Source organism: Colletotrichum lupini, chromosome 8 (genome assembly GCF_023278565.1).
Source record: "Colletotrichum lupini chromosome 8, complete sequence".
Lineage (NCBI taxonomy): Eukaryota > Fungi > Ascomycota > Sordariomycetes > Glomerellales > Glomerellaceae > Colletotrichum > Colletotrichum lupini.
Window position 1 is genome coordinate 4,757,496 of NC_064681.1, and position 27,317 is coordinate 4,784,812.

Below are 27,317 nucleotides of genomic sequence, written 5' to 3' on the forward strand. Positions count from 1 at the left end.
GTTTGATTGCTGCGCTGGACCTCCCAGTCGCAATGCTTTCATGCATCTAGACTCTGTCGGGAAACTCCTCACTTGGAATCCTACATGCACAAATCACCTTGAACGTTCTTAAGCATCAATGTCGAATGTAGGGGTTGGAAACTCAGCTAAAACGGACGGCCAATTACTCTCGAGGATAACTACTCTCTCCAGGTCAATGCAAGAAGGTTCCTAGACAACTCTAATCCTTAGAACCAAGGTTTCTTCTTCTTCTTTTTTTTCTTTTCCTTTTTCTTAAAAGTTTCCCTACCTAGGCAAATAGGGTCCATCAATTCGCGATGCTTTTTGCTGTCGTCACAAATACTACCGAACGGGACCAATATCCCGACGTATGGAATCAGGATGTGCGCGATATGCGGGGTTTCGGGGAAGCGATCAGCAGTAGGGCAGGTTGGCTAGCCGGGCAGTCTTGGTGACGGAGGGTTGCAGGCCCTGGACGGAAGGAATCCTTACCTGTTGTCAAGTGCGTGACTGGATTGGTGCATATTTGAAGAAATTGGCCGAGTTATGCAGTCTTCGCTCGATTTTGGCAAACTTCCAATGTAAATCCCCAAGATCTATTGACGAGCTGGGAGATGATTGAAGTGCCGTCTTCGTGATCTCGGGGTAACAAATGGACTTCGGCGTATCATCGATGGCGAGAGCAGGCGCTAGCAGGAGCAACTAAGTGCATCGCAGCTGCAGATGATGAGGGATGAATCGTGGATGAAGCGATACTGACCAGACTTGAAGTGATATAAATTGCAGTCGACTTTTGGTTAATGCCGCTGAATTATACAGTAGCCACATGAACTCGATGCTCGAGATCACCATATCATGGCTTCATTCGCTCCAACGACTTTCAAGCTGCTCTTCATCCTACTTTTTGGATTCATCAATGTCACCAAAGCCGCCGGAATTGCAGTTACCGATGTTCTAGGACGACCTCAATGTACTGTGTTTGCCAATGGCGACCAAGTCAGCGACGTGGACAATATCTTGGAAGCATTCAATATCTGCGGGACATCTGGAACCATCATCTTTCCTGAGGATGAGAACTACTGGATTGATCGAAAGCTTAACCCCATCGTCCATGACGTGAACATCCAATGGCGGGGAGAATGGACTGTAAAAAGATAACGCCCAAGCCCGAGTTCATCACTTCCGTCCAAAGCTGACCTTGATAGTTTTCGGACAACATTGATTTCTGGAGATCCGATGGGTATTTTATTTTCTTTCAAAATCACCGCGCTGGCTTCGTGTTGTCAGGGGATGGCATCCATATCAATGGTCATGGAACTGGCGGTATCCACGGAAACGGAGACGCATGGTATACCGCTGAAAAGGGTACAACAGTTGAAGGCCGTCCTATGGTATTGATTCCAAATTTACCACGGTAATCACTGAATAAGGTACTGAGCTAATGTTTCTTGTTAGCCATTCGTGCTCTGGAACGTCAGCGATGTGACAGTCAAGAATTTCTACATCAGGCAGCCCCAGTTCTGGGCCTACAACATCATGAACGGAACGGACATGTATTTCGAGAATATATCTGTCAATGCTACTTCTACAAAGGCACCCTCGAGATATAATTGGGTTCAAAATACGGATGGCTTTGGTAGGTGGCGATTATGCTGAGATGATCTATGTGAAGTACTGACGAGAATTATGCAGACACCATGGATGTAAAGAATGTTCGTGTCAAGGGCTTCAACTACACCGGCGGAGATGACTGCGTTGCCATCAAACCCCGCTCGTACAACGTAACCTTGGAAGGCGTTACCTGCAATGGTGGTAACGGCATTGCGATTGGAAGCTTGGGTCAGTATCTCGAGGACTCAAGCGTGGAGGACATTGCCATGGACGACTTAACGGTGGGCACGACATGTCCATAGCCCTTTCAAACTCCATGACTAAAATAAAGCCTCAGCTCAAACGGGGACCGGTGGATCTGCGCTACGGAATTTATCTCAAAACATGGATCGGCGAACTTGTGCCTCAAGATGACTATGAAAGCGCAGGAGAATCCCGTGGCGGTGGCTGGGGTCGAATTCACAACGTAATCTTCTCGAACGTTCAGTATGAGAGGGTTAATAATGCCCCTTCATTTTACCAAAACAATGGTGATAACGGCTCATTCGCTGGGACCAGTAACATGGAAATATCCAATGTCGTCTTCGCTAACATCACCGGGACGCTCTCTGGAGCGACCAACCGGGTCAGCCTGACTTGTAGCCAGAGGTTTCCTTGTCACGATATCAGTTTTCGGAATGTTGATCTGATCGCTGGCAATGGCACAACTACTAGCTGTACAGGCCGGTGGACATTGGCCGATACCGTGTCCGGACTGCCGGGGTGTTGAGAGATGACTGCCGGCCATGTTGTCTCGCGCGACATCAATATCATACTGTACGCAGCTTAGGTATGTTCTGAAGCTCCTTTGATCATGTCATATCGTACAATCTCAAAGCCCTCTTTGCCAAATTGACTTAATGAGGCTGACTCCATATTCCTTGTCGAAGCCCCATGACCTTTGTGATAACATCGCTTTCTTTATCGAACAAACCATAATCCAACCCTATTTAATTCATGCCTGCTGAGTGTCTGAGAGTATTTAAAAAGCTCGCATCGCAATCCGTTATCCACGGCTGATCAGTGCGTACTTTTCCTCCTAGTTCCATCGGCTAGAGATTCCTCGGGAGTGTCATCTAGTGATTTCCTCCTGAATACATCTCGTACGCTATGGACGAGACTTAACCCTTTGTGTGACGAGTCTGACGACGAAGTACTCCAAACACTACTTCGTCGCCGCACTCCTACAGATGGCTCCTCTTCAACTAGTCTGGCATCTGCGTAATGACCTGGGGAGGTGCATGTCAGCGAAGGGTAATAGTCATCACGAACCAGGAGAAGCTCACGTATGTTACCAGCTCCACCTCTTCCAAATGACACTCGTCGGCCACTCTTGATGTTCAACTCATTCATTGCAGGTGGTTTTGATGTGATAGGTAATTATTGGGAGTTCGGATTCGGCATCGCACCGTTTCAAGAGAGCTGCGGGGCCTGCCTCTACTTATCCCCCAGATTCCCCAGATCATCCTCACCTTCGAAAAGCTGAAGCCATTTCGGCGATCCATCCAGATAAGCAACAAACCCCCAATTGGCTTCCCCAAGTTCCAAACCCCCACAATCGGATCTGAATGCCGCTTTCTGTAATGCGGCTGGTGTGGGATCTCCGCAAAGCTTGGTCCTTTAGCGCCATGATCTACACCTTCAAGATAGTAAATCGCGATGTGACTGGCGGCCGCTGGCACCATTGAACCAGGGACGGAAAGGAAGTCTCACACGTTCTGTTGATGATGTCATGAATGGCTGATGCAGAAAATAATAGACCGACCTGGGCTTAGTGTCTTTAGACTAGCCCGTTCGACGACGGGCGTTTCACTTGTGGCTCTGTCCGTGGAACGGGAGCATTAGTAGGGTTAGGGAATATGGAATTCGTGCGTGCAAGTTGCGGGCCGTATCCTCCGTCTTCCCATAATACCGCGTGGTTGCTATGGTTCTAACGGCTTGACCTGCTCTATTACATTTAGGAAGAAGCATGCTCGTGAGTGAAGCGCAAATGAGCCCCTACCGGAAGTGATCTTTCAATAGAACGCCGCCTGATCTCGATTTCGATCTATTGATCTACCTCTTAACGACCGAAAGACGAGAATTGTCACTATGACTTCACTGAGTGTGCCAAAGGTATTGGCTTGGAGGATCAACGGCAGTAAGGTTCTGGACCTTGGAGAGGAAACCCGGCGAATACCATGGTAGCAATGCTGGAGCGGGTGTGTTTCGTCGCCTTCATTTGTCGGTCGATAGACATATCTTCCAGCGCCATACCCCCTGTGATCCGCCGCGGTCTTCAAGGATCACACGTGCAACCGAATTCTATTACACACTGACCATGTCCGAAGGAATGTCGGGTAGATGGAGGATTACCTTAGTTGGAGGATCCGGCGGCTTTAAGACCCGCACAAACAAACTAGACTGAGTCGAGACTGAACGAATCCAGTTCCTTGACATTGATAATGGGACACCAGAGAAGTTTGAAATACTACCTAGCAAAGCGGAATTGTGTATGTAACTGAGGTAGGTGATGAACCACTCCGGTGGAGGTCACATTTGAAAGACCCGACTTCAGACATTTCATCTGCATAGGCATTGCAGAAATATTTTGCTGTCTCTTGGATACCGGTTTGCATTCCTGCCGCTTCCGCTTACCTGGAGACAACGAGAAAACTCCAGGATTGCTGTAACTGAATTATGCGATGGTGCCACGAGAAGAGAGAAATAACTCATGATCAGCACTCATTGGGCATTCTACCTTGCTTCCACACGTAGATTCAGAGTTCCATGGGGAGGAGGTAATAGCATCGTTCCTCGTGAATGGTTGCAATACGAGGTGGGGGCGCCCAGTTTTTACATCCATTCCTCTCATAGTTTTCCTCGTGAAAAGCCTGGGCCTCGTGGGGCGTACTCAGTGCATCCTGCAGGTAGTAAGCGTTCAACTGCATCATTGCATCAATTTTAGTTTAGGGGCATATTGTATAGACGTCGAAACGTCCATACATTATTCTTGAGACCAATCATCCGATCCTCGCATAAGTCATGGTGCCTTTGCATGTGAACTTTGAGCTGCCTGTGGCCTCACCATCCACAGTGTCTTGATTTGCTTGACAGTTTGTTCGGCTGAACACGTGGGTACCAGGAGAGACTGTTCCAGGGCAACACAACAATAGACTAAAAGCAAGCACGCGAGCGGCAGCTCCGGATCTTGTTGCGAGAATTAGCCCAAAGATATAGGGCTTACGAAACAACTCTAGTGAAGGACGGTCCTCTTGGAAGACCCTCTTGGGGCCATGGGAGACTTCAACTCGTGACTCGCAGCATTGATAGCAAAACGGCTCCTATTCGGCATGACACCCCACATCTACCCGGATCCGGCATCCGTGTACTGCCCATCCCTCGGAAGCTGACCCCACCACGTCGGGCTCGATGACCTGACCGGTGTAAAACGTAGCCTATCGTATGACCTCGAAGCCGCGGACTCGGTAACGGAATGGTAGCGTGCGTTACCGGGACCAAAGGCCTGGGCCGTTCCACGAGAGAATCAGACGATTTCGACCCTGCCGCTGTGACTGGACGTTTTTGGCTTGCACAAAAAGAAAGTTGACAAGCGAGGGACTCAGGAAAGAAATTTTGCATTTGAACGGTCACTAGATCAAAACGACTTCTAGCTCAGCCTCAAATGGGGGGAGTCCACCAACGCCATGAAATGGGAGCGAGCTTTAGGCCGTTCGGGAACTTTTGTACCATTAGCGTCTGAGAAGTGATAGGGGCTTGGCTAGAGTTCTAGACTCCAGCCAGTCACTTGAACCAGCATGCCAAACCTGGCAATGTTTTGGTGTGGTCTTCGTGATGGTTGCAGATATTCGGCGTCGTTCAACTAGCTGCATGTGAGCGAGAGTGAGATGCTGAGAACAACTTTCTGAGCTTAAACTTGTAAATTAATTTTGTATTATTCGTACAGACGAAACCTTTACAGTCGTCACAAGAGAGTAACAGATTGAGTGAAAATATTTCAACATGATAGTAACGCCGGCTCTTAGAAAAGACAGTCGAGAAAGATCTCATGAGAATCCTAATGTTCCCGTCACCTCGTAGTAGCACGAGTATACGGGCGTCAGGTCCTGCGTCACCTCCGGCTTGCGTACGATTTCAACACAAGACTTTTGACGACGGAGGGCCTTGACCTTGTCTGCACTCGTATCCCTTCGTGGAAGTTTCGTAGCCATGCTCTCGACGTACTCCTTCAGCTGGTCAGCCAACAGTACTGCCCTAGCCTTGCGCTCATACACGGTGACATCGTCGAAATCATTAGCCTCCTCTTCGTCGAGCTCCCCCAAGCCACGCCTGTGTGTCGCGAACCGTAGTGGTGTCTTGACTGCTTTCACTTTACGCACAAAGTCGCGACGGCGAAGGTGATATCTGGACGACCTGGCGCTCCAGAAGTCTTTCGACATCTGTCCCAGCTCCTCGGCACGAGCAGACGCCAGGCCTGCGGGCGTGACGTTCACGTTGCATTTCCAAGACCCCGGCGCTAGCTTCTTGTCGGAAGAGACCATGGACTTGACGAGGTTCCGCATGCGGGTTTCGAGGAGCGCCCCATTGCCGGGAATAGTGTGGTCGACCAAGCCCATCCTCCGAGCTTCAGCTGGTGATAGCGGTGTCATGTCACGCAGCAGCTTGGTCGCTCCGGCTGAGCCACAACGTCCGGTGTAGGACAGGGAATGATATTCCGAACCGTGCAGGCCGATCGCACGGTAGGCTGGGTTGAGAACGACCTCGGAGCCAGCAAGCACAATGTCGCATGCGGCAGCCATGGCAACGCCGCCCGCTGCACAATTGCCTCTGATGCCAGCGACGGTAAGAATGTTCCGTGATGGGAATTCGTGAAGGAGGTAGTGCACAACGTCATCAATGCGGTTGATGTTGAGCCAGGACTCAAGCGCCGGGTCCGCAGCAGCCTCGATAACGTTTAATGCAATACCGTTGCTAAAGTATCCGTCACCCCCCATGAGCACAAGGGCGCTGAGTGGTCGTTCCACGACATGAGTGGATGCGATAAAGTCAAGGGCGTCAATCATGCGAGAGCACTGATCTGTACTCATGGCGCCGTTGTAGAAGTTGAAGTAGAGGAAAGCGACCCGCTTAGCATTGGTGAATGTCTGGAAGTCAACTGATATGTCCTGCTGGGTATCGTGTGAAGCTCGGGACCAATCGATCGTCGCCCTGGATATGCGATTTTCTGTGATGGCGTCGCTGTCGAGGATGCCCAACTCTCTCAGGCCTGAGACAGCAGGTACCTTTGGCCATAGCATCGTGTCGGTTTTCTTCTTCACACGACGAATGTGAGTGATCCAGATGGCCTTCTTGTCGCAAGTCGCAACGCAAACGGCGTCATCCCGGCAAGCTACAACTTTGCCAGGTGGAGTGTGGGCAGTGAGATCATTGCCTTTTTCGATGTTGCCGCCATAAACATAGAGGCCCGGGCCAAATAACTTGGTAAGACAGCCTGGCTGAGAGTCCGAGCATCGAATCCTCCGGGATATTTCCCGAGCCGTGTGTGACTGAATGTTGAAGTCGCGTTGGGCCGCCTTGAGAAGTGGCCGATGACGTGTTACTCCGCCGAGGAAAGCTTTCTGCAGTGTGACAGAGGCGTCGCGGTAGGCAGGGTTTGCTCGGAGTAGCGGAGTGACATGATGCGGGGCGAACTTCTCAAATCCGGGCGACGGGGGTGGAGTGTATGGCGAAGCAGCTTGGACAGATGCCGTTTGTATTCTTTCAATGGCTGCAAGCGTGGCTGTAAGTGCAGCTCGTGTAACGGGACCACGGTAAAGGCTCGACTTCGTGACAGCTGGCGAGTCAATCTGCAAAGGGAACTGCTCAAAGGCCCAAACTGGCCCGGCATCGAACTCTTCCACAGCTTGAAGGACAGTGACACCCCAGTATGGTCGGCCAGACTCGCTCCAGGAGCCTTTTTGGAGGAGAGTATCGGGATCGGCCTCTGTCCCATCATCACCCATGAGCACCCAGTCCAAGGCACTTGGACCGGCGTCTCCAGGGGGACCGGGGTGAACGATTATGGTGAGGTAGTTTTCGTAGATTTCTTTTGGAACACGGGCTGTGAGGAAAGGGCAGATAATGAGATGAGGCTTGGCAAGCCTGGCCGCCTCGATCATGACATCGTCTGAGAGGGCATATTCGATGGTGATTGTATGGGACTTTGACAGCGCCACATATAGACGCTGCGAAAGCGAATTGTGCGCGGTACAAAAGAAGAGAATATGCATCGTGACGGCGTTGGACTGAGACAATAGCAGCACAGCAACTTGGAGAAGAGAAGTAACAGAGAGTGTGGGTTCCTTATTTACTTGCGAGGACGTGCGATCAAGTCGCATCATATATGCTGTTCATGATGGGGTGCGAGGGGTCTTCAGGAGGAGGGGTTCCTCCATCGGAGACTTCAGCTTGTGAGATGCACAAGTGGCTTCTGCCCACCACCCGTTCCTGACCGGCCATGTGCGACATGAAAGTTTAACGGTCGTCTCCTGGCGCTTGCCATAAAAAACCATGCCATGTTCAATGCACCCCGCTTGTCTTGCTGAGTGGTGGTCTTTGACTCCGATCCGCCTACCTCGAGTCCCGCGAAAGTGACCGTGGTATTGTTGTTGTTGTCATCCTAGCTTCGACTTGGACCCACGCCTTCACGCCAGACCGGACGAACCGGGCTCGGACCCAGGCGTGGTTTGGACGAACCATCCCAAGTGGCTGCTTTATCGGACGAGATGCTTCCTCTTGACTCAGGGGCGCGCGCTGAATTGGGCGATGACTGGTAGGCGCTAAGCTGAAGAGCAAAGGCTTTGCCTGACTAGCGCGTCCAGTCACCATCTCTAGTCAGCGACGCTCAACTGAACAAAGCTATGCAGTACAGTAAACGATCTGTTTCGACGCCATCGCAGAGCTTGGGGATCAGCACATCCGAATCGAGTAACTCTTAGTCCACGGGGTCCGAGCATCTCTCGTGGTGTGGCTTTCACGGCATCCAGTCAATAAGGGGATGTGATCTTCTCCATACAGCCGAGCACGGCCCTCCTGGGGGTAATGTGAAGCTTGTGGTCCACGTTTCTCGGCCGAATTTCTATAATCGAAGAAAGTTTGGAGACGATTCCTAATCAGTCCGATGGTCTCTAAAGGGTCCTGCAAATCAGATCGCGGCGACGTGATGCATGACTCTCCACATTCTCGATCGTGTGTGGGCCGCTTCAGTCTCTAGGAACAGAGTAGAACGGCATTAGTTTGATGTGACAGCGACGGCCAATGTGATGATACATTTGCTGATTGCCTTCGTACTAAACGAAGCCGAGTACGATGTTAGGGCGCCCTTGGCATACCTGCATTCGTTGTCGTTGAGAAGCGAGCCCAGGGTCCTGGCATCCGGATACTGCGAGTTCCAAAATGACCGATGCCACTTGGGGTAGGTGAACTACCTTATTAAGGTAAAGTATCTACGGATAACAAGCCGTCTAGAAATGTGATTGCGCCTTTGGACGGAGAGGTACTTGCTGTTCAGACCCCAAACGAAATGGCGATACTATCGCCCTCGTCAGGGGTCACGGCAATCTCCAATAACTCATGAGCTCGATCAACAGTATCCGCGTCTATCGCGTTCTCATAGACCAAATCCTCTTCTGCAAAGTTAAGTCGTGACAAGGAAAGGATGTACCGTTGAGAGCCGCCATGGGACATGGAGAGCTTTGAGAGGATGTTTGCGACGTTGGCCGTCTGCGGATCTGTTACCATGGTATGGAGAAGCAGAATGATCTGAGATACCAACAAGGAGACGCCACTTCGGCCGTCGTCCAAGTCGTTTACACCATCGCGGCGATCGTCCGGGGTAGTACCCACGGCCAAGTTCATGTGTGAAGGGGAGAGACCGCCACTGGAGGTATCCACTACGGGGTCCGAAAGGTCGTACAAAACATCGACAAGCTCGCCCAGAGCTGTGACTAACCGGGGTATGACACTGACGTGGCCCGCGACCTGTCGTGCTCCATACGGGGTACGGGTAAAGGCCATGAGTGTTCGTAAGACTGCGAATCTTACTGCGTGCTTCTGGCTTACAGACGACACTGCTCTAGGTAAGTCGACTAGGTTGAGAGAAACCTTGTCGATGATCATTCTAGCAGCTAGGTCGGCGTCTTTGCCTAGGATGATGGGGCCAAGGGAATCTGGGAGGGTAGAAGTGCACAGCATATCAAGCATGCCGATGATGTCGTCCAGCTGTTGTTTGGGGGTGAGAAGGATGAGAACTAGATCAAGAGTGATCAGCTGCCAAAATTCGGCTTGTCTCGTCTGCGCACCGCCGTCTGCTTCGAGCATTGTCGTAGCGCAGGCTGCGGCAGAGGCGTTCAGCAAAGACAGGATGTACGTAGTATCGACGTGCTGCTGCAGGGTTTCTGTGGCTGCCCCTGCTGACACATCGCCATCCTGGCTCTTGAATCGAGCTTCTGCAACTAAATAAATAGACTGTTGCAGCGTAGGAACCAAGTCACTGACGATCTGCGGGACCACTGATATGGTCTGGAGCTGCAGAGTAAAGGAGAGGAGTGAGGCTAGGTCCCAAATTGGCCGCAAGAAATTCTCTCTCAAACACTGGCTCCACATCTGAATTACAAGACGGGCGAAGTCTACCAGAAGTTGGACCGGATTCAGCGGCGTGCCCATGAGAGGCAAATGCTGGAAAATGAAGGATGCAAAAGACGTGGTCGGATCGGACGGGTATGCGTATCGTGATAATATGTCAAAAGTCGGTGGTTCCCCATGCAAGGAGCCATGGTCTAATATGACTTGGAGAAACTACGACGCTGTTAGCCACAGATCCTTTGATGATGATACGTGATGTGGAGGAACATTACCTCGAAAGGGAGAGTAGTAGGTGCAGGGCCTGGATACTGGACTGGAATGGCGGTGGTCCCTGTGTCATCAACCATGATTACGTCTTGAGCGTCTGTCTCCAGAGCCATGACGGGACTATCGACTGGTGGCCGTTTCCGTTTGCCTTTGGTGGGCGTCCTCTCCGACAATGGAATAGCAACAGGTCCGGGGTCCCGAGTTTTGCCTCTGTTCTTGGTTGGACTTGGAGCGATGTCCATATCGTCAAATCCGTCCGCAACGCCCCAGGTTTTGGCAGCCTTCTTAGGTGTGGTGGTTCCTGGCGCGGCGGACACGGGCGCATTCTCTCTTCGGCGAGGGCGGGTCGAAGCATCCTTCATGTCCCTTTGGAGGAATTGTAACTCCGTGGTGGCTTGCCTTTCAGCCGCAATGGCGGCTTCCACAGCCCTCTCTTGCCTGGCAGCTTGTTCGGCATTCTGTTTTTTGAGGCGGGAAACCTCGGCTGCGTGATCCTGTTCCGCCTTGGTTGAATTTGTTCGTATGATGGAGGCCTCGCCTCGTGCAGAGTTTAGCTCAGATTCGAGGGCCCTGAGCCGTTGCTGGAGCGCTGCAATGACATCGTTACCAGGTGCCGCGTGCAACTGCGACTGGGATTGCGGGGGATTGAAGCGAGCGGACGAAGGAGGTGCTGGTCGGACGAATTGGCTTGGTGGAGGTCGATACGGAGCTGCAGGGTGGGCAGGCTGGAAACGCTGTGAGGCTACAGAGGCGTTGTAGGTTGGCACGGGGGGAGGGTATCGCGGCCGCGAGGAGAGGGTCGGAGGGTTTGCATGGGCTGGTGGAGGATTCCATCTCTGTTGAGGTGGTAGAGGCGGGTGCCTGGCTGCAAGCGGCTGGGGCGGATGCTGGTGTTGATGTTGCTGTTGCTGTTGTTGGGAGATGGTCTTGTCTACGGAGGGGCGAGTAACGGGAGGTAGAAGTTCGTTGGTGACTTCGGCATCGTCGAGGTCGTCATCTTCGAACTCTAAGTCATCGTAGTTCTCGACTTGGGAAGGGTCATGGTGCGGAGGTAGAGTTTGAGACTGGGAGTCCTGTTTTCTTTGTGCTTGTGTGAATTGAATGGCGTTGTTCTCAAGCTCCTGGAGAGTGGTGTCGTTCAAATCATCAAAGTCGTCATCGTTGAATTCGTCCATGGTCGCTTTGGAACGTCAAATTGCTCATCATCATGGGCCCATTGACGGCCGAACCTTACAGAGAGGTTGAGGTGGAAGATTATGGAGTTGGGAATAGTGGCAGCCCACCATCAGGCACCGTGGGCACCTCAGACAGGTGGTTTCCTTATCTTATCAGTGTTTGGAGGACTGTGAGACTCAACGCGTTGGAAGACGCGACCTCCAGGTTGAGGGAGGCGCGCTCAGCCACACCTGGGCACTTGCAGGAACAGAGTATTTCCGGATCACTAGCCACACAACCATCTCAAGTCCAATCATGTGACTGCGGCTGGTGAGCTCGGACGAATGCAGTGTCAAGCAGAAGATGGACGAACTTCGAAGCTCGCGCCTCACCCCCCAAAGCACCTACATAGTAAACCAAAGCTGTTGGCCAGACTTGGCCAGGTCGTTGGCTGCCACAGGATGGCCTGTGATGACATCAGATTGCGTCCACCCATTGATAGCTATCTCGGCTTGACCGGAGACGGCATAAGCTATACCGGCGGACTTTGTTGCCCAATCTCAAGCTCCACGTCAGCCACGAGCCTCGAAAAAAGCATTCAAAGATACTGTGCTTATCCGTCCGTAGCATAAGGTGCATTGAGAGGAAGGCCCTTGGCTGACCAACTCAGCAACTTTGGTGGGTTGGTAAGGTAGGATATGCTCCTCCTTTCAGCGGAGCCCTGCAAAACATACGCGTAAGGAACTAAAGGAACCTTTCACCCGTTGCGTCTTGTGTGCATGGGGCTCCTTGGAGCTTGTGCTTTCGGAGGCGAAAGGTTCTTTCATGCATGGGGCCTTACACCTATCCGTGCCTGGCTTGAGGTAAAATAAAGCACGACTGTTCTGTTTCCGAAGAAACTAGCAGATAGATTTATTGGGGAAGAAAGAAATGCAGAGATCAACGGAGATGACTTGCAGTCCGGAGACCGAACCGACAGTGCAAAAAAGTGGTTTGGCCAATGAGCCATCCGGACTATCAGCATTTCAGCATTGGTGGGAGGTGCGGTGTTGCCGACCGGCTGGATTACCTAATCTCCGCTCGGGGGGGAACAATGGGGGCAACCTGGAATGGTGGCAATGAGGGCAGGCAATGCGAGCGGACTCCAATTCCCATCTCCAGGGCTGCCCCCCCCCCCGCCAAGAATGCGAGCCTGACGTAGCTCTTTACGCTAATTTACACCGTCATCATTCGCCCAGACCAGCTGCCCTGGCACCGTAGCGTCTGTACGGATAATCTGTAACGTAGACTGTAGGTAGGTATCTAGATAGAGCATCTGGGGAACTGGGATAACAATTACGAGGGAAAATAACAACAGAAAATCTTTTGAGAATAGGAATCGTGAAAGTACAGGTACAAGTGAGACAAATAATAGAATAAAAGTACTTAGGTACCTTAATTGGAGGAAGGAGCAACGCAGCGTAAGGTACCTACCTACCTACCTAACAGCCCGAGTCCCGTGGACGTGGACACAGCCGAAGCAGCCCTCTTCAGGCGTGGGAAGGAGGTGGGTCCACTCGGGGATTCTGCGCCAGCTGTGCCTTCCCGCTTTCCGCCCTTCCCTTCTGCTCTGCTCAGCCTTTGGCCCTTTGCGTTCCCTCCCAGGTCTACGCTACCTTACCTTGCTCCGTACGGGTTCAACAAAAAATCCATCCACGCCGACAACTCCCATCCGCTTCTCCAACACGTCACACACGACCGCCTGCGATTCCGAGCTCAACCCTGCGCATTCACGCCTTGGGACTCGACTAGAATTTGCTCTTCCGACGTGTCTCGACAACTCGACGATAATCCGTTCCATCGCCTGTTCTTGCGATCCAACGGTCTAATTTGCGCCGACCCTCCGCTTCCACTCTTCCCATCGCCGCATCCGAACCACCCGCTTTTGCTTCGCGACGACTAATCACGACCTTTGACCTTTCTCCCACCAACTGGGCTTGACCAACCTCACCTAGTATCGCAGTTATCTACGAGGCCGACTCGTCGAAACCTCTTATCCTTTCGAGTATTGCGGAACCGTAAATAGAGACATGATGGCCCGCACACGGAGGGGCGTCAAGTTCCCTCACAAGGCCAATGGTCACGGCGAGGGGCGCCGCTCCAGCTTCAGCGATGTCAGTGAAGATGGTTCGCCCACCAAGCAAAGGTCTGGCGCAGCCCTGGAAAACATTGTAGAGGTAAGCTCTAGATTTACAGTATGCATCTGCACGGCCTCAGTGCGACTGCCAGCGCCATCATCATCATCATCATGGTCATGACCATGACCGCGACCCCGTTCACATGGTATGGACATAGCTAACCTTTTGCGCCTGCAACAGCAACCCCAATCACCCGAGGAGGAAAAGCGAGCCGCATACGAGAAGAAGAAGGCCAACTTCCTGACCCGTACCTTCTGGACCTTTGTCATGTTCGCTGGCTTCTTCACTGCTCTCTTCATGGGCCACATCTACATCATCTGCATCATGACTGCTATCCAGATCATCTCCTTCAAGGAGGTTATCGCCATCGCCAGCGTACCCAGCCGCGCCCGCCAGCTACGCTCCTCTAAGAGCCTCAACTGGTACTGGCTGGCAACCACCATGTACTTCCTCTACGGCGAGAGCGTCATCTACTATTTCAAGCACATCGTCTTGGTCGACAAGGTTCTGCTGCCTTTGGCAACCCACCACCGCTTCATTAGCTTCATACTGTACATCTTTGGTACGTCCTTTCTCGAAACACTCCAGAATATACCCTTTCTTTCGAGCACGCGCTGACTTTTGACCTCGCTAGGCTTCGTCTTCTTCGTCACCTCTCTCCAGAATGGTCACTACAAGTTTCAATTCACCCAGTTCGCATGGACTCACATGGCTCTGTACCTCATTGTCGTCCAGGCTCACTTCATCATGAACAATGTTTTCGAGGGCATGATCTGGTTTTTCCTCCCAGCTGCCATGGTTATCACCAACGATATCTGGGCCTACCTTTGCGGCATCACCTTTGGCCGCACGCAACTCATCGCCCTCTCCCCCAAGAAGACTGTCGAGGGGTTTGTCGGCGCTTGGGCCTTCACCATCTTGTTTGGCATGCTTCTGACCAACGTCTTGATGCGCTCCGACTTCTTCTTGTGCCCGGTCAACGTGAGTAACCTACGCTACTCTTAGATAAACGCTGTTAATATTCTAACAACAATCTAGGATCTCGGCGCGAACATCTTTACTGGTCTTGAGTGTACTCGGAACCCCGTCTTCATCCCCAAGACGTACAGCCTGCCTCCTCTGTTCTTCCTGCCACCCAACATGCACCAGACCTTCTCCTTCACTGTGGCTCCAATGCAGCTGCACACTTTGGTATTGGCCACCTTTGCCTCTCTCATCGCACCTTTTGGCGGGTTCTTCGCTTCTGGGCTCAAGCGCACTTTCAAGATCAAGGACTTTGGTGACTCCATTCCGGGACACGGCGGCATGACGGATCGCATGGATTGCCAGTTCATCATGGGCTTCTTCACCTACATGTATTACCATTCCTTTATTGCTCTCCACAAGGTCAATCTCGGCAGCGTCATGGAGATGGCCGTCACTGGCTTGACTGTCGAGGAGCAGCTCGAATTGGTGAGAGGCATGGGTCGCTATCTTAGCAACCAAGGTGTTTGGGGAGATGAGGTATGTCCTATTGAATGCTGCTTGACCACGTATCGCGTGTGCTGACTCTCATCAGATTATCCAGTGTCTGGACAAGGCGTTGCAGGCCAAGCGGTAGATGTATCGACGTGGCATATCGACAACTGCTGAATACGAGCAAAATACTGCTATTTAATGACGAACTAATGCGACATCCGGCACATGTGCTAAGCAGAGCAAGGAATAACCTCCCGCTCCATTCTCCAGGAAAGCAAAGGAGACGGGCTCGGAGCCGGACGGTCGAGAGCTGCGCGCGGGTAAATAAAAGCATTTGCGTAACGACGACGACAACGACGGTCGCTGTACAAGAGAGTTTTTTTGGTTTATGACGGGCGGATGGAATTTGCATGGACTAGTTGTAACATACCCTGTCGCGACGTTTTTCTTCCAACATACCACGTCTCACTCTTCAACCTCTGAGCCAAGCTTGACCAGGCGTGAATCCCGAAGCCGCGATGCCATGAATGAGTGACAGCCTGGCCCGAACTCGCAGTGCCCGTGGAGATGCCTCTCTCTTATCGGCGATTGAGCCGCCCGTTGCGGAGGCGGGGCCCCTTCCCAACCCCAGTATTCCTTGTCCGGCCATCCGAAGTTTGGACCGGGCCGGTCGGGTTTCCCGGTTTCCGGTATCCGGTCCTAACTTTGTGTGAGCGATCCCGGTCATGCCTTATCAAGACCCGCAACCCCGCTCCGGCCAAACACTGGGTAACATCTTCCGATGGACATTTCTGTCTTCCATTCGTAGGTGGCGTATTGCCTATCAATCGGCGGCCATCATTATTGCAGAACTTCCCCAGATCAACTTTATCTGGATTACACCTGAACTCACAAATCCTCATTGAACCTAGCTTTCGCTTCTTCCATCTCGAAACAGATACGTTCAGAAACCACGGCCGGAGAGACGCTGTGCTCACTTTTCGCATTGAGACCGTTACCCTTCAGACTCCGTAAACCGGCGCACCGATCACAAGACCCACCATGGCTCCGTCTGCCGTTGTCAGCGATACCGAGTCCATCGAGGCCCGCGCCGCCGCCATCGTCCCCAAGGAGGTATCGCACACCAAGCACGGCCATGAGCTCGCCAACAAGACGCCTTTGCAGGCCATGTCCCACGGCGATGTCGCTCTCGCCGGTATCCCCAAGTTCCCCGACTTCGCCTCCCAGCGCCAATGGCAACTCGAACACATGGCCGCCGCTTTCCGCCACTGGTACCGTGAAGACTACATCGAAGGCATGAGCGGCCACATCTCCGTCAGAGACCCCGAGCACCACGACGCCTTCTGGACGAACCCTCTCGGCAAGCACTTTGGTCTGCTCAAGGCCAGCGACATGATCCTCGTCAACCTCGACGGCGAGGTTATCGGCGGCAACCGCAGCAAGCCCCCCAACACGGCTGGCTTTTTGATTCACGCTGCCGTGCACAAGGCTCGCCCCGACGTTCACGCCGTGTGCCACAACCACAGCATCCACGGCAAGGCCTGGTCGGTCTTTGGACGTAGGCTGGAGATGCTGACCCAGGACTCCTGCAAGTTCCTTGGCGAAGCTCACAGCGTCTACAACAGCTACGGCGGTGTCGTTCTGGGTCCTGAGGAGGGTGAGCTGATCGCGCAGGCATTGGGCCCCAAGGGCAAGGGCTGCATTCTGAGAAACCACGGTCTGCTGACGGTTGGACGTACCGTTGATGAGGCTGCCTTTTTGTACACCTCCATGGAGCGAAGCTGTCGCGTGCAGCTCCTGGCCGAGGCTGCCGGCGCCAACGGGTTGGCAAAGGTCCCCATCACGGACGAGGAGGCACAATTCAACTTTGACGTTGAGAGTGACCCGGAGATTTGCTACTGCGAATTTCAAGTCTACTACGACCTGGAGGATGAGTTGACAAACGGCGCCTTCAAGAACTAAGGCTGCCATATTGACTGCAATCAACACATTCTTCTTCCTTCCCTCTATAGATTCCCTCATCATACACCAGCGTTTCAATTGAATCAATGTCAAAACTCTTGTTCACCATTCAGCTGCTTGTGAAAGTTCATGATACAAGGAGCGATGTCGGGAGTCACTCGGCATGGCCCAGCAAAGACGCAAGTCTTATGTTGCGAGCTGTACGAAACTCGCTGAGATCGATATTTTCCATCAGAATCGAATCATTTCATTGATACCAGGCGCAAATCTTCAGTGATACAATCTATTAATCTATTACACCTCGCTATGCAGGAGGTCTACTATCCATAACAAGTCCTCTAAACATTGACAAGAGATTGGCCATGACCAACTGCCACCCTATTACTTCTTCTTCTTCATCATAAGCTTTTTAAAAGGGTTCTTTCCCTTGAACCTGAGCCAAGTCCCGACATAGACTACGGCGTAATTAAAGACGATAAACCCGCAGAAGATGCCAAAGTCACGCCAGATATTGCTGTAGTAAACGCTGAAGCCTGCGCCGAACTCATCACCCGTCGCATACTGGCAGAACTCGCAGATGCCCCCATCTCCAGTCCGAACGTATCCACCAGCCTGCTGGATATAAGGCGCGGTGTAGTCTTCGCACGACTGGTTGGGAGGAGGCTGATATCTTGCAAACTCGCCAGACTCGCACTGAACAGGTTGATCATGGATGGCGACTCCGAGGAATGCTTCCAATAGGTAGTGGAAAGGGGTGAGCCAGTACATCCAAGTCCTCCAAAACGTAGGAAGTTGAGCGGCTGGTACAACCACACCGCAGAAACTGACGACGAAGAGGAAGAAGATGGGAACCAAGAGAGATGCGAGAAGCTCGTTGGGAGCGAATGCGGCTATGCCCTGGCCAAAGCTCACGTAGTATAGCTCGAAGAGAATGACCAAGAGGAATGCAAAGCCGGAGTTAAAGGCGGGAAGACGCCATCCAAACACACCCCACCACCAACAGTTGAAGTAGATGCCTCCGGCGACAATAGCATAGGGAATCTCGACGAGAACTGCCGCTGTCGTCCAAGCAAACCAACTGTAAATCTTCGCGTTGTTCTCGCGCGACTGGAATATTTGGCGGGACTGCAGAAAGACTGGCTGCAATTGCTGGATGAGCGGCGGACTGATTGTCAGAGTCATGAAGATTGAGAATAGCCGATTCTGGTAGTCGACGGACGCATAACCAATCTTGTAGAAAGTGAAGCAGTTGAAGAGGCCTGTAAGGATGTGCAACATGAACTTTCCGACAATATAGTTGGGCGTGCGCCAGTAGGCAGTGAACGAACGCTTGACTACCGCCACCGTCTGAGTCGTCAATGGCATGGCATATTCGCGGTCGTCCTTGAGGCTCTTTGAGGGCTCCACATCCTTCCTCCTTGCCAGCATCTCATCAACCTCTCTGGATCTCTCGTCCTTGTGCTTGGACTGCGCCCAGACATCACCCCAGTCCTTCCCTTTGTAGTTCGGGTCACCAGCACCGATTGCCTCCAGCATGTACTCGGCTGGATTGCTGCTTGGAGGACACTTGTGCGCGCCGTTTGACTCAAAATATTGAATCAGCTCTTGGCTGTCGCGTCCAAGTGGCCCATGATATGCAACTCGGCCTCCAGCCTTGAGAAGTAAAAGTTCATCGAATTCCTCGAATAACACAGCTGACGGCTGGTGAATTGTGCACAACACGGCCTGACCAGCGTCTGCCAACTTGCGCAAAAACCTGACGATATTGAATGCAGCGCCGGAATCTAAACCAGACGTGGGCTCGTCCAAAAACATGAGGAGCTCAGGCTTCGATGCCAGCTCCACTCCAATGGTGAGCCTCTTTCGCTGTTCCGCATTCAGGCCCTCGCCGACTTTGCCGATCGTTGCTCCGGCGATATCACGCATCTCGAGAAGATCAATGATGGTTTCGCAGTAATCAAATTTCTCCTTCTTGGAGACCTCTCGGGGCTGCCGTAACAGTGCCGAGAACTGGAGAGCTTCTCGAACCGTCGCGGAAGGTTCGTGCACATCCATCTGCTCTGCATAGCCAGTTGCTCTCTGGAAGGACTTGGGTAGTGGTCGAGCGTCAACCAGGAATTCACCAGTGATTTTGCCAAATGTGAGGCGCTGAGCCAGGGCGTTGAGCAAAGTCGTCTTGCCAGCACCTATGAGGCATTAGCAATTGCAAGTGAGCAATCTTTGGACTAGATCAATACTTACCGGAGGCACCCATAAGTGCAGTGAGTTTTCCAGGCCGGACGTATCCTTGGACATCATCCAGGAGCGTGCGCTCTCCCTTCTCGAAAGGTATGATGTACTTGACGTTGCGGAATGTGAAGACCGTCTCATTCCGAGCCACTTGTTTCATGGTGTCCTCGTCGCTCTTCTCTTTTTTTGCAGTGTCGGCTGTAATTGTTTGCGTACTATTGTTGGCTTCGCCAGATTCTTCATCATCCCTCTTGCCACGGCCGCCAGTGGCGATGCTGTCCTCCACCTTCTTGGGGACTTGTCCACGCTTGAAGACGGTGATAGCGCCACCACCAGTGTTCGGCTTCATGTGTTCCATGCCCAAGGCTGTGAGGGCTACAAAAACGAAGAAAAAAGCCCACAGGAAACCGAAGTTTCTCCATAAGTGAGAACGAGAATATGTGAAGGATGCTTCGATGTAACTAGAGCCAGGCACGATTGTCTGGCCAGGCGGGCTTCCAGCAAGCGCACAGCCTTGGTATGCCGGCGAGGCGTTCGGCCCTTGAGGAACGAGGTAAGGCGGCACACATTGGAGCTCTCGGTCGTAAAACTCATTAGACATGAGACACTCGAAGCCATATTGGATCCAGTTTATCCACCGCAGCCATCCAAACCAGGGACGCATCGAAGTTGGAGGGATAAGGTAGCCTGTATAGACGATAACGATCTGGACAGATACTCCGGTGAATCTTGTAGCATCGTCTAAGGTCTTGCACCAAGCTGAAATGGCACGGAAGAAAGCGTAGGTGACCATGGTGACCAACCAGAGAATAAGCGTGGCGATGAAGAACTGTGACGCAGTTCTCGCAAGATTGGACATCCAATAGATGATGATGTTGAAAAGAATAACCTGAATGAATACAAGTGGCACATCCACCACGGTTTGGGCAATGGCGAAAGCTGCTGGGCGGTAGAAAGAGAAGGACTTATGCTTGAGCAGAATGGGCTTAGACTCAAACGCACTCGTCTGTTCCGCCAGTGCGAGCAACGCGTTGAAAAGAAGCAAGAAAAACAAGGTTCCTCCACGGGGGAATGCTCCAGCAGCGGTATTCGGGAGGTTGTAGAACAGACTGCCCACGATGAGACCTTGGAACACCAACCCGCCCCATTTGCCAAAAAGGGACGCTCGATCCCCAGCCATGACCATGAACTGGCGCTTGGTGCAGTAAATGACCTGCTTGTGGAAGGGTATCTCGTAGTTCTTGGTCTCGGTTTTCTTTGATTCGTTCTGGCGGCGTTCTTCAACCTGCTGATGAAGCTGAGACTCAAACTCTTCCACATCCTGGATGTTCCTCCTGTAGGCCTCGCTATTCTTGTATGCCCAATCAAATTCCTCAGGGGTTCTTGGAATTTGGGACTCGTAGCCCTCTCGAATGTGGCGCTCGTGCTCGTCGGTTACCGAAGTTAGGAAGTCTGCAGTCGTCCATCGGTCTGGACAGTTGAAGCCGAGGTCGATGAAGTACTGCTTTGCGGATTCGGAGGGTCCAAAATAAAGACACTTCCCCTTGTCGATGAGAAGTACCTTATCAACAAGGTCATAAAGAGACTCGCCGGCTTGGTAAAGCGACACGGCGGTCGATGTCTCTGCCATGTTTGTCATGGCGCGAATCGATCGGACGTACTCCACGGCTGTACTGGCATCGAGGCCTTTGCTTGAGTTGTCCCAACCTTGAACGGATGCACGAGTAATCATAGCCTCTGCAATGCTCACACGCTTTCTTTCACCGCCCGACACGCCTCTGACATACTCGTTTCCAACCTTCGTGCCCAGGGTATGCTCGATCCAGAAGAGCTTCGTGGCAACTCGCATGAACTCCTCGATGTAATCCTTCCTACTCTCACCATCAAGTCTTGATTCCTTGCCAGGGGTTCTCGTCTCTAGTGCAAAGTTGAGGGTTCTCTTGACAGTCAGGGTTGGGTAGTGGAGATCGTCTTCTGGGTTGTAGATGATTTCTCCGCGAAAACTCTTGCTCATCTCCTCAGCACGGGCGCCTCCATAAGTGACTTCGCCTTCAACGGCCTGGAACCCTGCCCTTTGATTGCAGAAGGCCTTGAGGAAAGTACTACATCCTGAGCCTGGACGTCCAAGAACAAGAAGAAGCTCTCCGGGGCGTACGCAACCGTCAAAGTGACTGATCAGCTCCCGGACCGGAGGCTTTGCGAATGCAGCCTTGGGCCCTCGAGTGAAAAGCATTTTGATCTTGCGGGGAAATCCGAGAAAGATGTCTCCAATCGTGGGCTGTAAACTGGCCCCGAGACCAACGCCTTTGACCGTGAGATCACGGAAAACAACTCCACTGTGCCGCGTTTTCTCCTCCTCGCTCTGTTCTTGTCGAGCTCGACCAAATATCCGAGACATAAGACGTTCGACCTCTTGCTGCTCCTCTTCCTGTTCAGCATCTGACTGGTGCGTGGCATTGGTTCGACGGCGAGACAGTACTCGAAAAAGGTCATCTTCGGTCAAATTGCTTCCTTGCCTGCGCGCCTCTGGTCGTTTGGTATTGCTGACATGGGTCTTGAGGGGCGCAAAGTGAGTGCTGTCCGTCGGCGATAGAGCATTTGCGGAGGGAGAGGATGCCGCCGATTCATTGTCGATGGGGGCATTTTTTTCCGACAAATCTTCTGCTCGCGAAGCTCTGCGGCTACTCGAGACCGCAACACCGTTGCCAGAAAGCGTGACAGTAGAAGAAGACGTGTCGTCGCGGATACGCGATGTCGTGGCAAAGTAACTCGTGGTGTTCCGGGTAATCTGGCTTGATTGTGTGCTTGTGGCATTGTGAGCGTTGTGCTGGCCGTGACTAGACAATGTCATCGGCGTAGGCCGCCCGCTGGTCGGAGCAAGACTAGGCGTCTCTGGGAAGCCGCCTGGGACGTCGGTGTCCCGAGGCGTAGGTTTCTCATCCATTATGGCTTTCAATGTTTTCCCAAAAGCAAATTGGAGTTGATACACCACTATGGTTTCCTGCAACGTGGTGATGGCGATCAAGCAACTGCAGTGCACATCACGGATGCAGAAGGCCCAGCGAAGAGCACGTTGTTGACGGGAACCCGTAAGTAAATAATATTGTCTCAGTGAGTCGATGGATTGTTGCTTTTCGTTGAAACCACATGCCAACAAAACGCCAGTCAACACTAGGCCGGTTCCAGAATATCGACTGCATCTTCAGGGGGTAGACGCGAGCAACAAAATCCGATTCCAACTGTAGTGAACTAACGGCGTCGGTCATCTGTTTCCGCCGACCGTTGATCTAGTTGAGATCTATGACGACGTATAACCAAGTACTCGCAGACCACGTCGGTCGCGTCAGCGCGACACTGGTGTTAGATATCGGCCAAGTGGAGACCACTAGATCTTTTCTTCTCCAAGCAAGGAGCCTCATCTGGTAAGCTTAAGCTATGCTTTCGTCATAGATCCACGAAGCCGCGCGATGGCGCTGACACGCTATGGAAAAAGATGCATCCCAATCGGCGATTAGGCCATTTCTTAACCGAGAAGTCAATCCCACCGGCCAGAATTCCCTTAACACGGACATTTTCGACCCCCGAATTGTGCGAGAGGACACCAGATTGCAATGTCTTGCGCTCATGTTCATTGCTGCTGGAATCATTGAGACAAGTCAATCTTGGCATCTGGACTAAAATTGGCTAGATTGCTCGGGCCCATGAGTAAAAATGCCGGGCGGGTTTGGCCGTGTTTCTTTGTGATCTGATTGGTCCACGGTTGACTCCGCTGCTCAGTGTCCTCGAAATGGGACTTGAGCTTCGTCTTCGCGTTCAGTCTTTTGCCAAGTGAACTCAGGCAATCGCACTTTGGGTGAAATTTGTCATTTAAATAAGCAGCTACGTATCTACTTTTTAGAACGCAGAATCAGTCTGAGAACCATCTTGAGAAGCTTTGGGTCATTTATACAAAGCCTCTTCTTGACTGAGATTGATTTGATAATTTCGCATCAATCTTCCGTTAGTCGTTCACTTCCAGGGATGCCCCGCATTCGCGATAGAAGAAGGCAATTAAAAGGCGGTTGGGCTCATTGGCTGCTTGGCATCTAGATCTTCAAACTCATGAGTACCGTACATCAAGCAGGTTGTCAACTAAGTGCTTGACCATATATCTCGAAACCAGTGATGACCATGCCCATGTCTTCTCCTCCAGTCTGCACCTTTCAGCTCGCTATTCATGATTTACGCCTCCAAAGGAATCATGTTTGCAACGAATCAGGTCGATGACTCTGGCGATATACACACCGAGCATACTGGAGCCGTGAAGCTTGAAGTATTGTTTCGAGAGATCCAGACGCAACATACCAGGTTAGGTGTAAATCACAAAGTTGCACGGGGCTAGGAAAAGAGCTTGATATTGGTATCATGATATGGGAATATCATGATTAAAAAACAGAATGTTTCTATTGGCGAAAACGACATGGATATTGCTCTAAATTCTAATGCTTTTCTACCCAGAAAATGCAAATCAAAGTAACGATTCTAGTACTACTTCGAGTTTGAAGCCAAATGCGTCAAAGCCCATTCGCGCTGTGCGTCAATGTACTCCTGGCTAAATGTGTAATCGTTGTACCCAATCTCCGATCCCCTGATGTAGAACGAGAATCGATGGTACTTTGTGAGTGGAACGCCGTGCTTGAAACGCCAGACAAGGTCGGGGTTTGCAATAAAGCTTCTTCCAAATGCAACGATGACATCCCACTTTGCGTAGTGCCCATCAAGTGCCTGGGCAGCGCTTTCGGGACTATAACCACCAGCCACAACAACGGGGGACAAGTTATCCCAGATATCGAGGATAAAGTCGAGTGTCTGTTGAGCAATCTTGGGATCGTGCGTAGTGTTCAAAAGCTTGGCCGGGTCGCCTCGAGCCTCAACAAGCGACAAATAGGCGAAGGGAACGTTCATCTTCTTCAGTTCCTTGACAATATATGTATACTGTCCGTGGATATCAGACGACTCTGCCCCTTGGAACGATGCATACGGAGAGAGTCGAAGCGCCACTTTTTCAGCGCCGATGACCTCAACCACTGCCTTGATGACTTCAAGAAGAAGCCGAGCCCGGTTTTCAATAGAGCCTCCCCATTTGTCTGTACGCTTGTTGACGGAGTCTGAGAGGAACTGGTCCAGTAGGTAACCGTGGGCTCCATGAATTTCAACACCATCGCCGCCTGCAGCAACAACTCTCTTGGCGGTGTCCGCAAAGTCTTGGATTACTTGCAGAATCTCTTCTTCAGTCATTTCCTCAGGAACAGCTGCGCCAGGCTCCATTGGCACAGCACTCGAGGAACGAAACTTGTAGCCGCGCTGCTTCTGGTAGTCGGGGTCTGCAGCTCGTCCTTGAGCCCAGATTTGCTGAAACCAGACACCTTTCTTCTCGTGAACTGCAGCAATGACCTTTTCCCAAGCAGCAACTTGCTCGTCTGTGACAAAGGCTGGGCCGTGCGGTACTCCAGTTTCTGGCATTGAAGTGCCAGTGGCCTCTGAGATAATCAAAGTGCCCGGAGTTGAGGCTCTGTCACTGTAGTATCGAGGAACAAAAGGTTTCGCCACGTGGTTTGCATCGTTTCGGTATCGGGTCAACGGTGCCAGAGCAATCCGATGCTCAAGCTGTGTATTGCCAAGCTTCAAAGGCTTGAAGAGCTTGCTTTCCGTAATGTTGGGCGATGCCATGTTGAGTTGATGATTTATGATGCTGTGTGGTTGACGATGCTGGTATGTCGACTTGAAGCGGGATATGTTGACGGATAACGAGGAGAATCTATGCAAGTCGCTGTTGAAAAACAAAAAAACCAGTGCGAGTTGTCTCTATTTCACCAAGTCAGTCTGACGTTTCTTTCGTCATTAAATACTATCTGCTATTCTAGTTGTTTCCTTGTTTTTGAGAAGGCCCACACATCAATCGGCGAGTCAGCCGGAGGACTGATTCGTGATGTTGTGGGCAACTCCGCAACTCCGGCTTGGCGCCTTACAAAGCGTGCAGCAGCTCCGTGATTCCGGGACAACCCGATCTCCCGTGCCGCTGATAATGACACATTTAAGTGGTTCTTCCTAATTTGTCATCCCGCTCTTAGTCATCGGAGATAGCCCTTTTCATCGGAGACCAAGAATGGCGTCAGTTCCGCATTTATGGGTAGCAACGTGGCTTTCGTGCACCAAAAGCAGGACGAGTTGGCTTGTTACTTGCTTTCACTCTTCGAATTTCTTCCCAACAGTCCACCGCCTTCTGAGCTTAATATTTTGCTGCCATGACTAAAGAACGTGAGGTCGTTCAACCTAGCAATCAATCTGTAATCACCTCGAAAAAAGACTTGCTCCGGCTGTTGAGGCTGCGCTGCACAGGCTCTGAATGATCATATGAGTTTGTCGGTCACATCTCTTTATGCATGATATTTGAATTTCACGTCCTTTCACGCGTCCGTTGTGAAAGGGTTGACAACATCAACAAGCTACACAGAGGCCTCAGTTAAGAAAGTGCTCGGAAAACGATTCCATCACCAAGAAAATTTATAATCCTGTCAATCTATCCAATCCATTGAATCATACCCATAAGCATATCTTCTCTCTACACCAGGAGTTCTCATATCATCTTGAAATACCATGTTTCAAGCGCTGTCGAAAGCTTCAACGGCAGCTTGAGCAGTGGATGTAGCACTGGCTGGGTTCTGGCCTGTCACTAGGCGACCATCAACTACATGAAAGTCGTCCCAGATACCAGGGGCACGCACATCTGTTTTCAATGTTAGATCCGAAGAACTCACACACCAAGCAATGGTTGGGCCATGGATGGAGGAAAGAGTGAAAAGCTCACATGTCGCCCCGAGTCGAATTGCCGTTTCCTCCACCATCTCAGCACCCCAGCTTCTGAGTTCATCCATGATCCCCATGGAGGATTCGGCTTCCGTAGTAAAGCCGGTGATTCTCTTGTTCTTGATCAAGGGCTCATTGGTGCTATGGTCGATCAGATTGGCGAAAAGTGCTGGTCCGTGGCAGACAGAAGAGACCACCCCTCCATTCGCCCAGACTTGCGCTGCGATTCGCTGAAGAGAAGAGGCCGTGGGATAATCGATGAGGGCGGCATGGCCGGCAGACGCGTAGAAAAGCCCGTATGCGTTACCATCGAGGTCAGCGGCTTTTGTCATGTTGTCGAGCTTCATGCGGAAATCGCTCTTGGCATTATTCCAAATGTCCAAGTCTTCGCCGTTGAGGAAATCTGGCTGTGTCGAAAGCCAGTCAGGGGTATATGTACCAGTCTCGGAAGCGAGATCAACCTCAAAACCAGCTGCCCTTAAAACGCTGTAAGGATGCAGCGCTTCGCTGATGAAGAGGCCGGTGGTCTCCTTCCCCTCGAATAGGGTGCCATGAGCAGAAGTTATGCTGATCAGAGCTCGGCGCGGCAAAGACATAGTGGCTTTTGGAACAAAGTGCCTTGCTAGACGAAGAGTGAAAATAGGGTAGCTTGATTATTGAGATCTGACTGTAAGTATCAAGTTGCGAAAGAAGTCTGATTTGGGATAATTCAAAAAGTAGAGTTGGTGAATCGAACGGACGTATTTATACCAAGTTCGCGCTATTGTCTGTAAAGGATCGAGGCTCGCTTAGTCGTTCGCAAAAGGAGTTCTTTCGATTGGATCGTTGGTTCACAGTTGTTAGTATCCCTATTACAGGGTAGTTAGTTCGAACCGTAGTTAACGAAGAGATTAATTAAACTATATAAATATCTGCGTCGTAGGTATAAAAAGGAGGTTCTAACTATAGGTT

The 27,317-nt window shown here is 51.5% G+C and overlaps 10 protein-coding genes across 10 annotated transcripts; 4 read left to right on the forward strand and 6 right to left on the reverse strand.

Annotated features, from left to right (window-relative positions):
* Window positions 1–855: 855 nt before the first annotated feature.
* CLUP02_15900 (glycosyl hydrolase family 28) lies at window positions 856–2,380 on the forward strand (the record flags this gene model as incomplete). The annotated part of the gene is made up of 5 exons (XM_049294824.1): window positions 856–1,146; window positions 1,206–1,391; window positions 1,456–1,636; window positions 1,693–1,892; window positions 1,949–2,380. 5 exons carry the CDS (start codon window positions 856–858, stop codon window positions 2,378–2,380), a joined length of 1,290 nt encoding a protein of 429 aa, XP_049151971.1.
* A 127-nt stretch (window positions 2,381–2,507) lies between these two features.
* CLUP02_15901 (uncharacterized protein) lies at window positions 2,508–4,365 on the reverse strand (the record flags this gene model as incomplete). The annotated part of the gene is made up of 9 exons (XM_049294825.1): window positions 2,508–2,596; window positions 2,682–2,879; window positions 2,937–2,994; window positions 3,123–3,261; window positions 3,333–3,368; window positions 3,464–3,648; window positions 3,741–3,926; window positions 3,970–4,170; window positions 4,288–4,365. The coding sequence occupies 9 exons, from the start codon at window positions 4,363–4,365 to the stop codon at window positions 2,508–2,510; spliced, it is 1,170 nt and encodes a 389-aa protein (XP_049151972.1).
* Window positions 4,366–5,696: 1,331 nt separating this feature from the next.
* Window positions 5,697–7,919, reverse strand: CLUP02_15902 (formyl transferase; the record flags this gene model as incomplete). Its single annotated transcript, XM_049294826.1, has 1 exon — window positions 5,697–7,919. One exon carries the CDS (start codon window positions 7,917–7,919, stop codon window positions 5,697–5,699), a length of 2,223 nt encoding a protein of 740 aa, XP_049151973.1.
* Window positions 7,920–8,016: 97 nt separating this feature from the next.
* On the reverse strand, window positions 8,017–11,714 carry CLUP02_15903 (DNA repair protein Rad26; the record flags this gene model as incomplete). The annotated part of the gene is made up of 8 exons (XM_049294827.1): window positions 8,017–8,096; window positions 8,218–8,308; window positions 8,354–8,497; window positions 8,559–8,659; window positions 8,715–8,898; window positions 8,936–9,112; window positions 9,202–10,485; window positions 10,545–11,714. The coding sequence occupies 8 exons, from the start codon at window positions 11,712–11,714 to the stop codon at window positions 8,017–8,019; spliced, it is 3,231 nt and encodes a 1,076-aa protein (XP_049151974.1).
* A 32-nt stretch (window positions 11,715–11,746) lies between these two features.
* Window positions 11,747–13,636, forward strand: CLUP02_15904 (uncharacterized protein; the record flags this gene model as incomplete). The annotated part of the gene is made up of 6 exons (XM_049294828.1): window positions 11,747–11,884; window positions 12,003–12,313; window positions 12,365–12,380; window positions 12,436–12,557; window positions 12,654–12,806; window positions 13,183–13,636. 6 exons carry the CDS (start codon window positions 11,747–11,749, stop codon window positions 13,634–13,636), a joined length of 1,194 nt encoding a protein of 397 aa, XP_049151975.1.
* Window positions 13,637–13,763: 127 nt separating this feature from the next.
* On the forward strand, window positions 13,764–15,471 carry CLUP02_15905 (cytidylyltransferase; the record flags this gene model as incomplete). Its single annotated transcript, XM_049294829.1, has 5 exons — window positions 13,764–13,910; window positions 14,052–14,433; window positions 14,506–14,852; window positions 14,910–15,374; window positions 15,430–15,471. 5 exons carry the CDS (start codon window positions 13,764–13,766, stop codon window positions 15,469–15,471), a joined length of 1,383 nt encoding a protein of 460 aa, XP_049151976.1.
* Window positions 15,472–16,370: 899 nt separating this feature from the next.
* CLUP02_15906 (class II Aldolase and Adducin domain-containing protein) lies at window positions 16,371–17,291 on the forward strand (the record flags this gene model as incomplete). The annotated part of the gene is made up of 1 exon (XM_049294830.1): window positions 16,371–17,291. The coding sequence occupies one exon, from the start codon at window positions 16,371–16,373 to the stop codon at window positions 17,289–17,291; it is 921 nt and encodes a 306-aa protein (XP_049151977.1).
* A 381-nt stretch (window positions 17,292–17,672) lies between these two features.
* On the reverse strand, window positions 17,673–22,464 carry CLUP02_15907 (ABC-2 type transporter; the record flags this gene model as incomplete). The annotated part of the gene is made up of 2 exons (XM_049294831.1): window positions 17,673–19,477; window positions 19,533–22,464. 2 exons carry the CDS (start codon window positions 22,462–22,464, stop codon window positions 17,673–17,675), a joined length of 4,737 nt encoding a protein of 1,578 aa, XP_049151978.1.
* A 1,583-nt stretch (window positions 22,465–24,047) lies between these two features.
* On the reverse strand, window positions 24,048–25,229 carry CLUP02_15908 (NADH:flavin oxidoreductase/NADH oxidase; the record flags this gene model as incomplete). Its single annotated transcript, XM_049294832.1, has 1 exon — window positions 24,048–25,229. One exon carries the CDS (start codon window positions 25,227–25,229, stop codon window positions 24,048–24,050), a length of 1,182 nt encoding a protein of 393 aa, XP_049151979.1.
* Window positions 25,230–26,161: 932 nt separating this feature from the next.
* CLUP02_15909 (IgE-binging protein) lies at window positions 26,162–26,962 on the reverse strand (the record flags this gene model as incomplete). The annotated part of the gene is made up of 2 exons (XM_049294833.1): window positions 26,162–26,286; window positions 26,368–26,962. The coding sequence occupies 2 exons, from the start codon at window positions 26,960–26,962 to the stop codon at window positions 26,162–26,164; spliced, it is 720 nt and encodes a 239-aa protein (XP_049151980.1).
* Between the last annotated feature and the right edge of the window lie 355 nt (window positions 26,963–27,317).